General features: G+C 54.3%; 1 protein-coding gene across 1 annotated transcript; it reads left to right on the top strand.

Annotated features, from left to right (window-relative positions):
* Positions 1-31: 31 nt before the first annotated feature.
* KCNK17 (potassium channel, two pore domain subfamily K, member 17) lies at positions 32-15,698 on the top strand. Its single transcript, XM_011944337.1, has 5 exons — positions 32-495; positions 3,487-3,601; positions 10,054-10,214; positions 10,578-10,752; positions 14,952-15,698. The coding sequence occupies exons 1-5, from the start codon at positions 259-261 to the stop codon at positions 15,260-15,262; spliced, it is 999 nt and encodes a 332-aa protein (XP_011799727.1). The 5' UTR covers positions 32-258; the 3' UTR covers positions 15,263-15,698.
* Positions 15,699-15,983: the final 285 nt, after the last annotated feature.

Raw genomic sequence — 15,983 nt, forward strand, 5'->3', positions numbered from 1 at the left:
TAGGTCTAGCGGGTGGGCACCCCGCACACATTTGAGGCGGGGCCAGATGCCCACAGTTCAGAGCCTCTTTTTGTCCCTGGGATTGGATCCCAGGGCTGGGTGGGGCCAGGCTGTCCCATTCCCCAGCACTCCTCCTTCCTGGCGAAACCAGGCACCGGCAGCTGTTTGCGAGACGAGCGACGAGCTGGGTTCCTGGCCTTTCCCTCCCACCAGGTCCTAGTCCACCGCTCCCGGCGCCGGCTCCCCGCCTCTCTAGCTATGTACCGACGGCGAATCCGGGCGGCTCCCGAGGACAGGGTCCAGGGCTGCGCGGTGCCCAGCACCGTGCTCCTGCTCTTCGCCTACCTGGCTTACCTGGCGCTGGGCACCGGCGTGTTCTGGACGCTGGAGGGCCGCGCGGAGCAGGACTCCAGCCGCAGCTTCCAGCGTGACAAGTGGGAGCTGTTGCAGAACTTCACGTGTCTGGACCGCCCGGCGCTGGACTCGCTGATCCGGGTCAGGGGCGAGCAGGGCCGACCTGGGCGCGGCGGGATGGGGTAGAGGGCCGCGGGGTGCACAGGCCGAGAGCGAGGGGACCTGCTCAGGCCCTGGTCAGGCGTTTCCTGGTCAGGGAAACGCCGGGAACGTAGATACGCGGGCACTACGGGGGTGGGCGTTCCTGCGCGGGGACCAGAGAGTTGGAGGCCCTCAGAGGAAAAGACCCTCGCTCCAGCGAGAGGACTGAGAGAAGCCGGGCTGAGTCCTCCTTGGGGGCGAGAGGGCATGCTGGCCCGATGAGGAGGCAGATGCCTGCGGACACATCCAAATTTGGGGGCGAGGACGAGGACGGCAGGGGGCGCGCGCGTAACCGGCCCCGCCCGGCCTGACCCGGGAAAGGGCGCGTTTGGGCCCCCTGGGGGGTCGGTTGCACCTGGACCCATGGCGAAGGACTAAAGGCCACACCTGGCCGCTTCCAGAGGGAGAACCCGGGCGCACGTTTGCGAACTCGGGGGTGGGACGGCAGGGGCGCCGGGTCTAAGGATGCGCAGGAGCGCGGGCGCGGCGGTAGGAACCTGGGGGAAGGCGTGCTTGTCCCGGAGGATGGGTGGAATGGGCCCCAGGCGTGCTGGCCTGGGCCACCCGCAACGCAGAGAGGGGGCTTGACGTGCGCAGACCCGGGTTCGAGAGGAGGGCGGACGCAGGGCCTCTCTCTGGCTGAAGCCGCTTTACTCCGAGTCTTCGGACACAAGGACTGGGCGCGCCGCCGCCGCGCGGCTGCCCGGAAGGGCTGAAGGCGGGGTTCTGGGGAGGACTCCCAGGTAACTCTGAGCAGAGGCTCCTCGAGGGTGGGGCCTAGCGGGGCGGAGGAGGCCGAGGAGGGTTCTAGGGGTGATGCACCTTCCCACTGAAGCGACGCCAGACTGGCAGCTGCTCGATTTGGCGGAGGCATTGATGTCCCGGGCCCTGGCTTGGTTCCCCACCCCTTCGTCCAAGAGCCCAGAGTCCAGACAGCTGCACACCAGCCCAGAATCCCCGCCTTGCAGTCCTGGTGGCTCATCCATCCAGAGTCTCTAGCCCAAAGCCAATCCCCGGAAGGTGGCAGGGAACCGTGCCAGGGTAGGAAGGGACCCAGCGCGGAGCGGAAGTGGTGTTCTGAACCCCCGGACTAGGCCGATTCGGTGAAGTCAGGAGCTAGCCAGGGCCAGGCCTATCTCTACTAAAGACCTAAAGTGGTTCCTCCAGCTCCCCACCTGCGGACTTCTGCAAATACAGCCCGACTGCTGGGTCCTGGTGCTGAGGCTGCCTGCCATTACCCTTGCAAAGGTGGTGAATTTCAACCACAAGCAGCCTGGGCTCAGGGAGATTGCTATGATGGTGATGGTAACAGTAAATGCCTCTGTGCAGCGCTTATCGTGTACCGAGCACTGTTCCTAGTGCTTTACCCGTATTTACTTGTTTCATTCTCACCTCCCTCACAGGTGGGTACTGTTTTTATCATCCTGTTTCAGAGGTGAAGAAACTGAGGCTCAGAGAGGTTACATACGAATGCATGGCTACATAGCCAGGAGCTGGAGCTATTAACCAGCATGAGTACTGCTTCAGTGTGGACCTGTGGATGTGGGTGCTTCCCAAGATTCCCAGCCAGGCTGTCATCTCTTTGGGCTTTCCCTTCAACTCCCTCTACCCCCACCTCATCCCCTTCCTCAACCCTCCAGTGGCTTCAGCTGTCTCCAGTAATAAGGATGTGGTATCCAGCCCAGATCTTCTTTCTGAGCACCAGATGTGGACATGCAACTTCTGAAATTCCTCAAGGCCAAGAGCAAGCAGTCCTCCTCCCAGCCCTGCTCCTCCACCTGTCCTAAATCTCGATTGTCTGCCCCATGTCCACACACCCTCACAGTCCTCTGCAACATCTCCTTTACTGCCTATACTAAATAGGGCCAGATGCCTGGGCTTCTGAATATCTCCTCTCTGTTCCTCCTGGACCACTCCGTGCCAGGAGACAGGCCAGGGCCTGTCTGTCACTCACCTCTTCAGGAGTCTCTCCCCTCTGGTCAACCCCTGCTATACCGCCAGCTGCCACAGAGCACACCAACCTGATCCTACTTCCCCTTTGCTCAGTGACCTTGGATGATACCTGCCACTTCATACCTGGCATGGCAAAGCCAAGCACAGCTTGGCCTCAATCACTTCTTACCAGTCTCCTTAATCTAGGTCCCAGGCAGTCTCACCTCCCAGCTTCTGCACTGCTGTCCCATCTACCTAAACATCCTCCCATCAGAAGCAATCCTACCTGACCCTCAAGGAAGGCCCAGATAAAACATCACATCCTCCATGAGGCCTCTGCTCCTACCCAAATGAGAGTGAACATCCTTCTTCCCCAGAGTCCTACAACATTATATGCCTAGTAATAATGATGATGGCAACTGCTAACACCATGTGCCAGGTACTAAGAGTACACATAATACCTTATTTAACACAACAACTCTATGAAGTAGGTACTATTTGTATTACCATTCTACAGGTAAGGAAGCTGAGGCACAGAGAGAAGTTGAGCAACTTGCCCTGGATTGTGTAGCTGCACTTCCTCCTTAATGCCCAAAGTGACATTGACTGCATCATATTATAGTTAATTAGGTTTATCTGTGTACCACTGAGGGCTGGGGTCATGTCCCCTAAAAGCACCACACATCATGCCTGGCCTAGTGTTTGTTTCAGGAATGGGAGTGAGCAGGGGAGAAAAAGAGTGGTTGGTTTACTAGGACTCCAACCTGACCTAGCCCCTGGGTAAGGTGGGGAAGGAGCTGTCCCTATGGTAGCTGTTGGTAGGTGTACCTGGTGAGCCCTTGGTGAAAGGGGTAGAGGCTCCTTTCCCTGGTGGGCTGGGATCGAAGAGTAATTGTGAGGGCTGTGTGTGTAGGGGTGGGTGTGTGTGTGTGTGTGTTTTGAGGTGCAGGAAATCCGTCACCCCACAGAACCTGGTGGTCATTGCAGCCTCTTCCCCAGGACGTCGTCCAAGCGTACAAAAACGGGGCCAGCCTCCTCAGCAGCACCACCAGCATGGGGCGCTGGGAGCTCCTGGGCTCCTTCTTCTTTTCTGTGTCCACCATCACCACCATTGGTAAGGGCCAGATGGGGCCAGGGGGATGGGGGTGGGGAAGGAGGCAGCTCTCTGAGAGGCAGCAGGCTGGTTGTCTTTTGGAGGGGTTACCTAGAGCCTCGTGACTCCAAGTGCAGTCCGGCTCTGCAGCGTGCACACCACCCGGGAGCAGTCTCAGGCCGCACTACAGACCTGCTGACTCAGCCTCTGTAGCTCACCCAGGTCCCTGGGGGATTCATGTGCACCGTTGGAGTTTGACAAGCACTGCCCTAGGGGATTTCTGCCCCACATGGCCTTTCAGGAAGCAGAGGTCTCCCGGTATAGCAAGAAACATGTCTCTGGGCACAACAAGGGTGCCAATCTCCTCAGCTGAGCCCACCCAACACTGAGCCCCGGGGGTGGTGGTCAGGAGAAGTGGGGGGAAAGTTAGGAAGGAAGAAGGAGTAGAAATCCAAAGAAAGGGCTTTAGACCCCCCTGCTTCTCAGTCCTGGGGGAGGTGGCCATTCCTTCCACCTTGTCTGCAGACCCCATTCCCACAGGCCTCTCTGCAGCTTGCAAACAGCCTCCTCCACTCCTCATCGCTATCCTCCCCACACACAGGGACACCTGGAGTAACCTCCCCTGGGGAAGAGCTGAGGTAGAGCTTGTCTCAGGAGGGTGCTGAGGGGCTGTTGTGCAGAGAAGAGCAGGCTAGATCCCTGCAGCTCTAAAACCCAGGAAATCATGCAAATCAGGCCACCCAGATCCTTCTGCCCCAGCCCCTGCATGACACAGGACTTGCCACCAGGTGGCAGGCTGATATCACCGGTGACTTGGGCTAGCTAAGGCCTCCCAGCTCCTAGCCAGTCAGGATCCTCTCTCCAGGACACCAGTATCCCAGCCTCCCCACAGGGTGGGGTAAGGCAAGAGCACCCAGAGGATTCTCCATCTAGTTTTAAATCGGCCAGAACTTCTTGAAAGCAGACCTCAGAGCTACATGGAAGCTTGGGCAGTCCTTGAGACAAGCATGCTTCGGAGGCACCTCAGACCCCAGGGGCCCTGAGCCCCTGAAGGACTGGCAGGATGGACTGATTCATCTTTACATCCCCAAGGGTCTATTACAAGGCCCAGCATACAGCAGCCACTCAATAAATGCTGCCACGTTAAGGAATTCCATTAAATATGCATTCACCAGGCATGTATTGAGTTCCAGGGTAGCAGGAGATCTTAAAACACAGTCACCACAGGCCAGGCCTCCCAGATTTGGGGGTCCTTTAGTCTGCAAACCCCACACCTCCCACACTCTTCCCCAGGCCTGTGACTTTGACCCACCAAATTCAGAGTTTTGCTACCTCTCTTCCCAGCTCTACCACCCCTAGCCTGGATTATGCCTCTGTCCTTTCCTCTCCACTCAGTTTCCACCAGCTGTGAGGGTAAGGAGGGCAGAGAGAGGAGGGTCCTGCCCCACCTCCCCAACACAGTACACCTGAGGAAACACCCGTGGTCTTCTTGTACTAGGCACTGTGATGGACACTTTGACATTTAAGATTTCAATTTGTTCATATGGCAACCTCCAAGGATAGGTCTTATTTTCTTTCTTTCTTTTTTGAGATAGAGTCGTGCTGTGTCGCCCAGGCTGGAGTGCAGTGGCATGATCTCGGCTCACTGAGACCTCCGCCTCCCGGGTTCAAGAGATTCTCCTGCCTCAGCCTCCCAAGTAACTGGGACTACAGGCACCTGCCAACGTGCCTGGCTAATTTTTATATTTTAGTAGAGAAGGGTTTTACCATGTTGGCCAGGCTAGCCTCAAACTCCTGACCTCAAGTGATCCACCCACCTCGGCCTCCCAGAGTGCTGGGATTACAGGCATGAGCCACTGCATCCAGCCTATTTTCACGTCACAGATGGGGACACAGATGGCACCATCTCATCCAGGTCATATGGCTAATGAGCAGCAGAGTTGACTAGCCATTGTGGAGTGAACAGGAGTGGAGTGAGGGTTCTGTGACGCTGACCACACGTGTATGCACATACACATGGGAGGAATTTGGAGACAGAAGGAGAGAGATGGGAAATGAGGTACATCTGGAATGCCACAAGGGAAGAAGGGGTATTCTGAGAGGCTCAGCGGAGGGCAGCCTCCTCAGCAACCCCATTACCCTGGGATCAGCACCCTGTAAACAGGGCAGTACTTTCCAAGCCCTAACACAAATACCTCTGGGCCAGTGGGACAGGCCTGAGCCCAGAAATCACTCATCTATGAACTCCATTCCTGGCTTGCTCATTGGTTCTCTCATTCATCCATCCATTTGTTCAACAAATAAATTGAAGTCCAGGCACAGTGGCTCTTGCCTGTAATCCCAGTATTTTGGAAGGCAGAGGCAGGTGGATCACATGAAGCCAGGAGTTGGAGACCAGCCAGGCCAACATGGTGAAACCCCATCTCTACTAAAAATACAAAAATTAGCCAGATGTGGTGGCGGGTGCCTGTAATCCCATATATTTGGGAGGCTGAGGCACGAGAATCACTTGAGCCTGGGAGGCAGAGGTTGCAGTGAGCTGAGATTGTGCCACTGCACTCCAGCCTGGGCAATAGAGCAAGATTCTGCCTCAATCAATCAATCAATAGAGTACCTAGTGTGGGCCAGACCCTGGTGTTGAGGATACAATGGTAGCCAAAATTAGCAAGTCCCGGCCCTTGGGGAGCTGACATTCTAGTGTGAGGGGACACACATTAAACAGATACATGGACAATAATCAGGTAGTGGGGTGTGCTTAGAGAGAAGTAAAGCTAGTTAAAGGGGTCTCATAGTGATGGGGGCACCTATTGTAGATGGGGTGGCCGTTCAAGGACTCGCTGATTCAGTAACATTGAAGCAGAGACATGACTAAAATAGTGGAACAAACTGCTGATATATGAGGAGAGAATCCTCTGCCAGCAAGTGCAAAGACCCTGAGGTGGGAGTATGACTTGTATGTTTGGGAGCAGTAAGGAGATCCAGGTAGGTGGAGAGAGTTGGAAACAGGAGCTGCATTCAGAGAGAGTACAGAGGAGACCCATCATAGAAAGACTTGTAGGGTCCTTGCAGGATGCCGAGGGATCCCAGCAAGATGCAAGGTGACAGTCAGGAGACATGCTGAAGTGAGAGGTGGATTGCGTGGGGCTGTGGCTACCCAGTGTTCAACAGGTAGGTGACATCCTACCTGTGGACAGGTAGGATCATTGACATCCACTGGTTTTGCTGACCTGAGGGATGGCTGAGAATAATGGGGTGGAAAAAAACCATTTAATGTCAGCCTGAGAATGCTGTAGGCCTCTATGGGGCTCCTTTCAGAGCTGGAATCTTAGTGTCCCCATCCCACGGGTGAAAACTGAATGGGGGGAAAAAAAACAGGAAGAGAGGATGGAACTTGGCAGGACCTACAGCTGAAGGAGGAGAGGTTGGTGAGGAGGCAGGCAGAGAGGTGGGTGGAAAGTAGGAGGTTTACCTCGCCCTAGATGCCTGCAGAAAGAACTCTCTTCTTTAGAAGAGAAAACCCATAAAGGCCAGAGGGGGAGGTAGATGGAGACTCAAGAGGCTTCTGAAGTCCTCAGACCAGAAGCCAGTTCACTGGAGTTCCATCATTCATTTATTTAACAGACATTTAGCACCTTGTATATACCAGATGCTTGCAGGCTCACATTCCCTTCTACAGTGTACCTCGATTCCTCATTTCATTGTTACCCCCCACTGTAGGTGGATGTCAGCATCCCCATTTTACAGGAGGAAGTAGCATTCAGAAAGGTCAAGCTGAAAGGAAAGAAAGAGAAAGAAGGAAGGAAGGAAGGAAGGAAAGGGAAGGGAAGAAGGAAGAAGGAGGGAGGGAGGAAGGAAGGAAGGAAGGAAGGAAGGGAAGGAAGGAAGGGAGAGAAAAGAAAGAAAGAAAAAGAAAGGAAAGAAAAGAGGGAAGGAAGGAAGGAGGGAAAGGAAGGAAGGGAGAGAAAAGAAAGAAAGAAAAAGAAAGGAAAGAAAAGAGGGAAGGAAGGAAGGAGGGAGAAGAGATCAGAAGAGAAGGGAAGAGAAAAAGAAAAAAAGAAAAGAAAAAAGATGCAATTATTGGGCAGGCATGGTGGCCCACACCTGTAATCCCAGCACTTTGGGAGGTCAAGGCGGGTGGATCACGAGGTCAGGAGATTGAGACCATCCTGGTCAACATGGTGAAACCCCATCTTTACTAAAAATCCAAAATTAGCCGGGCGTGGTGGCACGTGCCTGTAATCCCAGCTACTCCGGAGGCTGAGGCAGGAGAATCGCTTGAACTAGGGAGTCAAAGGTTGCAATGAGCCGAGATCACACCACTGCACTCCAGCCTGGCGACAGAGCAAGACCCTGTCTCAAAAAATAAGAAAAAAGAAAGAAAGAAAGATCGAGCCACTTGCCCAAGGTCCCACAGCCTGCAAGAAGCTGAGCTGGGATCCAAACCTAGGAGGTGCACCAGACTCCAAAGCACATGCTCTGGACTTTTACATACTTTGGCCTCTCTTGGGACCCCTCAGTAAGATAGGGGTGGATGTAAACACTGGTTTCAATATAGTACAGACGAGTGTAGGGTGTGTGGGCACAGTGACCCCATCTGGGCAAGCAAGAATGTTAGGCAGTGATAGGAGGCAGAATGAGAGGCATTTGTTCATTTACTGACACCTTCATTTTTGTATTTCCTCATTCATTCATTCACCCATTCTTTACACAGTCAACACACATATAGTGAAGAGCACCTATTAAGGGTCAGATCCTTTGCCACTTGCTGAGAATATGATGATTAAGAACCAGTCCCAGGCCGGGTGTGGAGGCCCATGCCTGTAATCCCAGCACTTTGGGAGGCCAAGGCGGGCAGATCACCTGAGGTCAGAGCTCGAGACCTGCCTGGCCAACATGGCAAAACCCTGTCTATACTAAAAATACAAAAATTAGCTGGGCGTGGTGGCACATGCCTGTAATCCCAGCTACTCAGGAGGCTGAGGCAGAACAGCTTGAACCCAGGAGGCAGAGGTTGCGGTGAGCCAAGATTGTGCCAGTGCACTCCAGCCTGGGCAACAGAGCGAGACTACGTCTAAAAAAAAAAAAAAAAAAAAAAAAAGACCCAGTCCGTGCTCTTGAGGGGCTCAGAGCGTATACTTGATACTTGATATACTTGGAAGAGGCAGACATGGAAACAAACCTTTCTCACACAGTGCAAGGGAGAGTGCTGGAGGGGGTCCTGGATGAGGAGCAGCTGCACTGGAGAGTCAAGGACTAAAAGGGTCATTTATATTTATGTGGACAAGGAGGGGAGACACTCTTCATAGAGGAAGCATTGTGGTCAAAGGTGCAGAGGCACGGTGGACCTGGAGAGTTCTGCAGGCCGGCAATGTGGCTGGAGCTGGGGAAGTGGGGGCACCAGACGAGTCTCAGAGAAAGGCTAGGCGAGAGCTTGGACTTTCCCCAGCAGACAGGAGACTCAATGATGATCTAATCAGGTTTGCATTTTAGTAAGACAAGACTGTGCTGGTGATCAAGAAGGGTGGAGGCAGAGCTGGAGGAGAAAAGAATGTCCAGATGGGTAGAATCTTTTGTGAACATCTTTTCCTTCCCTAGCTTTCCGCCTCCCTATCTTGATCAGAGACCCTCCCCCTCCAACTTCTACCTCCTCCCCTAGGCAGCTGATGACTTACCGTCTGTCCCTGCCTCCCACTGAGGTTTATGAGGGAGCCCCGTTGTGCTAGATTGGGTCCTCCAGGAATCAGATATCAAGACAGAATTAGATGCACAAAACATATATTGAGGGGAGCCTTTGAAGGATAAAAGAGAAGAAACAGGAATTAATGGCAAAAGTCTCAGACTGCAAGCAGCCCTGATACCTGTGAAAGGAGAGAGGGAAGAAAGGAGACTGGAGTGGGAAGAGCTGCTCACTGCAGTGCGGCTGTGAGAAAGTCTGGGCCAGGCCATGGGGATCCCAGAGCAAAGGTTGCAAGAGGAGTGCTGCACTGGGCAGGGATGACCAGCTTCAGTGCCCCACTGTGCCCAAGCAGGGCTGGGAGCCACGTGGAGACAGCATGGCCTCAGCCTGAATGGCGCAGTAGATCCTGAGAGTGCAGCAGCAGGAGGCTCTGCCCCCTCCAGCATCCCTCTGCCCACCCAGAGAGGGAGGACATGAAGAGAGGAAGAGGAGACTCACATTTGGTGGGTTTGAGCTCATGCATGTAGCTTAGCCTCCTGGAGCTTCTCCGGCCTGGAAAATATGGCACATAATTCTGATTTGAAAGGATGGTTCGAGGGTGCACGGAGGGAATGAATGTACAGGGTGCCCTGCACAGTGCCCAGCACAGAAAAGGAGGGCCTTGGCAAGTATCAGCTGCCCACATCTGCAGTGGTTAGAATGAGGGTCCTGGGGGTTGGGCCCAGGAGTGGGGCTGTGGTGGTGAGTGGACAGGGCTGGGCTGGAAAGGTCCCCTGAGTGCCCCCTCTCACCTCAGGTTATGGCAACCTGAGCCCCAACACGATGGCCGCCCGCCTCTTCTGCATCTTCTTTGCCCTTGTGGGAATCCCGTTCAACCTCGTGGTGCTCAACCGACTGGGGCATCTCATGCAGCAGGGAGTAAACCACTGCTCCAGCAGGCTGGGGAGCACCTGGCAGGTGAGGGGGCTGCTGGACGGGGTGGGGATGGGTCACTTCTAGAATGAAGCGCTGCGGTGGGAATTGGGGTTACTAATGACAAGAGGTGGGACCAGGGGTTACTGGTGGGGTTGTGATGGGATTGGGGGTCACTGGTCAGAATAGAGTCCTCAGTGAAAAAGGACATTAGTGGTGGAAGCGGGGTGGGACTGGGCAGACAGGAAGGACACGAGGCACAGGCTCCAGGCAGGGAACCTGGAGAATATGGACCAGGTGAAGAGCCCCCTTCTTACTGGGGAGAGCTCTGGCCTGCCTCCAGCTCCCTCGGCTCCCATGCATGGGGTAAAGGCCACAGGAGGCCTGGGGACACTGTTGTACCCACAGGACCCGGGCAAGGCGCGGTGGCTGGCGGGCTCTGGCGCCCTTCTCTCGGGCCTCCTGCTCTTCCTGCTGCTGCCACCCCTGCTGTTCTCCCACATGGAAGGCTGGAGCTACATGGAGGGCTTCTACTTCGCCTTCATTACCCTCAGCACCGTGGGCTTTGGCGACTACGTTATTGGTGAGAGTTCCCGGCGGTGGGCTGGCGGGGACACACGGCAGCCTACACCTCTCACTCATCTGCTCCCGCAGCTGGCGCACCTGCTGTGTGCACGCCATGTGGGGGCTTTTAGGCCCCAAATCCGGAGACACTGTCCTACCCGCCTTTGTTGTGTGACGGGGCTGAGGTCGCTCCAGCCCTTCTTGACCAACGCGGAGAGGTCCGACACGTCCGCGGGCCCACCTGTTGTGCTTAGAAGGCCCCACATGACGGGAGTCCCGGCCTCCCTCCCCGATCCATGCTTGCCCCATGCTTTCCCTTCCCCAGTTCATTCTCTCCAGTTCATTCTCTCCCCACGGAACGCCAGTCCGTCGCACTGCTCCTGGACTGGAGGCCACAGTACCCGCGGATCAGGCAGCAGGGTCCGGGAGACTCCTGGAACCCCAGCTTCCCCAGAGCCCTGTGGGAAAACAGTTGGCAGGCAGATTCTGAGTGCCAGCAAGAAAGGGTCTCATGATCAGTGGACCCAGGGTGGGTTTAATCAGTGGTACTACACCGGCCCCAGAAGCCTGCAGCCTTGTGTAATCAGGCTGAGGCCGATGACCAGCAGATGGCAGTGGAGGGACATGCTGTGCCGTGACGGAGCGGCTGCGCCCCAGCGCAGCCTCATCACCGCCCCTTCCTGTCCCTGAAGGTGCCGCTGGCACCACTACCGCGCTAGCCTTGAGGGGCTTCGTGCCCTCCCTCTGATCCCGGACCCTAACGCGGGGAGGAGGCCTTGCCCTTCTTCACTCCTTCAGCGACAGAACCCAGCCTGGAAGAATGAAGTTTTACCAAAGTAACAATCAGCTAACTCCTCAGGCAACCTACAGCAACAATTGTCACCCCCATTTTACCGAGGAGGAAGCTGAAGCTCAGAGAGGCTGAGCCACCTGCCTGAGATTGCACAGCTAGTAAGATATGAATCTTTATCTGTTTGACTCCAAAATTCATACGCTTTCCAGACCACCTAAAATGTCTCCTCTCTGGGCCTCAGTGTTCCTGCCTATAAAATGAGGCAATCCCTAGAGCTCCTCAGTGCCATCTAGCCTGTTTGCAAGGTTCCCAGGAAGAGGGGTCAGGTGTTGGGGCCTCACACTGCCCCCTTCTTGATCTCCGTTATCCTCCCTTATCCTAGGAGGTCTGTTGCTCTGGAAGGAAAGTCTTGGGAAGATTTCTTCCAACTGGGTCATGCTCCCACCTTTACCCTCAGAGTAGAGAGATATGTCTCAGGGCAGCTGAGCCCAGTAGCTCCAAGGGCCATACCTGCACCCTCGCAGCTCAGAGTATGATTCTTAGATCTATCATTTCTTCTCTATCTCCACTCTGCCATTTCCCGAATCCAGGCAGGGTTGTTGCATATAGCTGCACAGGTTGGGCACTGCACAATCCTATAGTTTTGCTACTTACACAGAGCATAATAAGGATGGCACCCATGGGCTTGTGCAGCCTCTCTCCTTGTCCCCTGTTGGCTCTTATGACCTTAAAAATTACAAAGGCTATGAAGTCACCTGCCCAGCACCTCTGAAGACCTTCATTGTTTTCCCATAGTTTTAGGATGAAGTCCAAAATCTATAACCCCCCTCCTACCAATACAATCTGACTGAGGAGATCCAGTCCAGGCTTTAAGCCCAGAGGGACTGCCCAGGTCTGGGACAAGGAGGGGCAAGAGCACTCCTGCTCAGCAGCCACTGCAGTGGGCAGAGTTGCCGCTTCACCACATCTCCGGAGACTTGCTACCTCCTGGGCCCCCCTGCAGTCATGGCAGTGCCTCGTAGCAGGTCACCACAATGAGAGCCCCAACTGCTTTACCTTCAAGGGATCCGCCTTATATAGATGGAGACACTGAGGCCTGGAGGAGGGAAGGGAGTTGCATAAGGTCATAGAGCAAGTAAGTCAGGGCAAGTCTAGGATAAACCTCCAAGCCTGGGCCCTTCACACCACCCGTGTTTCAGAGTCTTCCATGCCTATTCCTCAAACCTCTCAGCTCTCCTTGTCCTCCAGTAACAGGGACAACCCCTTTCTTGGATGGGGATACTGAGGTCCACCACTTGGCTACTGGGTGTTCACGTCCCTGCATCAGCAGCCACAAGAGGCGCTCTCTTCATAGCCACTCCTCTGCCTGAAGGCTGTGGCCAGAGCCACCCCCAGGTCCCAGGCGGCTGCTCCTCGCCGGCCCCATAGCCCTTGAGCCTCCCAATTGCATTTGCAGCTCAGTTGAGCGCCTTGCCAGCTGCCAGGTCTCCTGCCACTTATGATTTCAGCTTAAAAAAATAAAATAAAAAGGGGAGAAGAGCACCTCCTCCCCTCTGTCTCCAGGAGCAAGCCAAGCTGGCGGGTGGCAGGGCCAGAAAGCCGGCTCACCACCTGATCTCATTTGGGACCATCGGCGGAATCATGGCCCCATAACCCAATCAGCCTAATCCAATCCCAGCTCCTGCCAGGCAGCAAAGGTCAGCTCCCAGGTGGCAGCCTCATCCCATGTGGGAGTCCTAGAGAGGGGCCCAGCCTTGGGGGACCTGGAAAGAGAGGCTGTCTTAGGGCCAGCAAGACAGGATGAGGAGTAAACAGAGGCATGGTACAGGGAGCAACGACAGAAAAGGATGACGAAGAAATAGGAGGGGAGATCTCTACCCTTTGAATGATTCCATTCTGATGAGGGAGGCAACACAGACCTCCAGGGAGGGAACTAAATGATAGAGCAAATCCTTGGCAAGATTTATCTAAGACTCACAGCAGCTCCCATCAGTCCCCTCCCTCGGCCATACTTACCCAGCACCAACTTCGTTGGGGGCGTCTGGTGGTGAGTGAAACCAACAACCACCTATAGGTCTTGGGCACCTGTTATGTGCCAGGCACCATTCTGAGCACTTGAGCTGCATCAGCCCATGTGATCCTCCCAAGAGTCATAGGAGGAGGACTCTTACTGTCTCCATTTTACAGATGAGGAAGTAACTTTCCCAGCAGACACACATAGGCCATGAGAGCAGCACGTATAACAGAGGAACCCAACGTGGTCTGTAGGGAGGAATGTCTGAACTGAGGTCTGCAGGATGAGGGAAGGTAACCAGGCCAAGAAAAATGAAAAATGAAGAGCATTTGGAACGGAGAGGCCATAAGTACAAAGGCCCAGAGGCAGGAAGAATGATAGACAGGGCAATGGGAAAAAGACCAGAATGACCAGGCAGTCAGAGGGGAGAGGTGCTGCAGAAGCGGGCAGAGGGCCTTGAGGATTTCGACTTCATCCTAAAATCCAAGGGGATACAGTCGTATTCCCCATCTCACAGGTGAAGGAGGTTCAGACAGGTGACTGAAGAACCGAGTCAGGAAACATATTCCGGTGGTTCCCAACATATTCCGGTTTTCTTCCCAAATCCCCTGGCTCCAGCAAGCTGCCTCCTTTCAGATACAAGAAAACCAAACAGAGACTAGCAAACACTAGAGCGGACATCGAAATCCTCTGGAGGCTTGTTAAAATAACAGATTGCTGGCCAGGGACGGTGGCTCACGCCTGTAATCCTAGCACCTTGGGAGGCTGAGGCAGGTGGATTGCCTGAGCTCAGGAGTTTGAGGCCAGCCTGGGCAACAATGGTGAAACCCCATTTCTACTAAAATACAAAAAATTCACCGATCGTGGTGGCAGGTGCCTGTAATCCCAGCTACTCGGGAGGCTGAGGCAGGAGAATCGCTTGAACCTGGGAGGCGGAGGTTGCAGTGAGCCGAGATCACGCCATTGCACTCCAGCCTGGGCAACAAGAGTGAGACTCCATCTGCAAAACAAAACAGAACAAAACAAAAAATACAGATTGCTGGGCCTATGCCCAGGGTTTCTGATCCAGTAGGTCTGGGGTAGGGGCCCCATCATTTGCATTTCCAACAAATGGTCAGGGATGCTGATGCAGCCGGCCCCAGAGACCACACTTTGAGAACTGCTGGGATGGAGCATAAACAGATTCCCTCAGAAAGACAAAGAGGAAATGTAGCTCCTACACCCGAGTGCCAATCCAGGGAGGCTTTCTGGAATCCTTTGCAGGTGACCATGAGGCTAGGAATCTCCATGTTCTGTCCCACTGACCCCTCAACTTGCTTATATGAATCAAACCATGTATCTCTGTTTCTGTTTGAGGAATGTGGTCCTGACTTCCCCAGGCCTCCATCCTCTGACCTTGCCTCTTCCCCAGGGATGAACCCCTCCCGGAGGTACCCACTGTGGTACAAGAACATGGTGTCCCTGTGGATCCTCTTTGGGATGGCATGGCTGGCCTTGATCATCAAACTCATCCTCTCCCAGCTGGAGACTCCAGGGAGGGTATGTTCCTGCTACCACCACAGCTCCAAGGAAGACTTCAAGTCCCAAAGCTGGAGACAGGGCCCCGACCAGGAGCCAGAGTCCCACTCCCCACAGCAAGAATGCTATCCAGAGGGACCTATGGGAATCATACGGCATCTGGAACCTTCTGCTCAGGCTGCAGGCTGTTGCAAGGACAGCTAGTTATACTCCATTCTTTGTTTGGTCATCCTCCTCAGTAGCAAGACCCCTGATTTTAGGCTTGGCACATGTCCACCCAAACTAAAGACTACATTTTCCATCCACCCTTGAGGCTAGGTGCAGCTATATGATTAATTCTGCCCAATAGGATATACAGAGACATGTCCTGGGTGACATGGGATGTGACTTTCGGGTGGGGGGAGGCATGACCTTCTTCCCCACAGCCAGTATTTAGCTGGCTGCAATGCCAATATGGTGGCTGGAGCTCTGGCAGCCATACAGCACCATGAAGTAGAGGCAATGTTTGAGATTGGTGGCACAATAAGATAGGAAGAGTCTGTATCACTGATGATCACAGAGCCATCCTAACGAACCTGGACGGAATATCACCCGACCTCCTTTATGTGAGAGAGAAGTAAACATCTTATATAAAACACCATTATTTGGGTTTTTCTGTCATTCATAACCAAACCTAATTCTAAGTATACCCAGAGACAAAGGCAGCATCTGAGACTGGAACCTACACAGAGAGAAACTACCTTCTCCCCAGGTGAGTTTGTCCAGGGCTGGTGGCAAGAACGGATTGAAGGCTGGACTGCCAGCCCCCTACACCTTCAGAGAGCCACCAGGTAAACTTGGTAAAGATTTGCTGATAACTCTCAGGGCCGATACAGCCAGCAGGCGGCTGGTCTCAGTCCAGCTGCTGAATCCTTACTCTGTGGCT

This window comes from Colobus angolensis, unplaced genomic scaffold (assembly GCF_000951035.1).
Source record: "Colobus angolensis palliatus isolate OR3802 unplaced genomic scaffold, Cang.pa_1.0 Scaffold105, whole genome shotgun sequence".
Lineage (NCBI taxonomy): Eukaryota > Metazoa > Chordata > Mammalia > Primates > Cercopithecidae > Colobus > Colobus angolensis.

Excerpts from the sequence above, each read along its gene's own strand:
- KCNK17 (XM_011944337.1), top strand. The coding sequence starts at position 259 with ATGTACCGACGGCGAATCCGGGCGGCTCCCGAGGACAGGGTCCAGGGC. Across the intron at positions 496-3,486 it reads CGCTGGACTCGCTGATCCGG|GACGTCGTCCAAGCGTACAA; the intron begins GTCAGGGGCGAG and ends CCTCTTCCCCAG. Across the intron at positions 10,753-14,951 it reads CTTTGGCGACTACGTTATTG|GGATGAACCCCTCCCGGAGG; the intron begins GTGAGAGTTCCC and ends CCTCTTCCCCAG.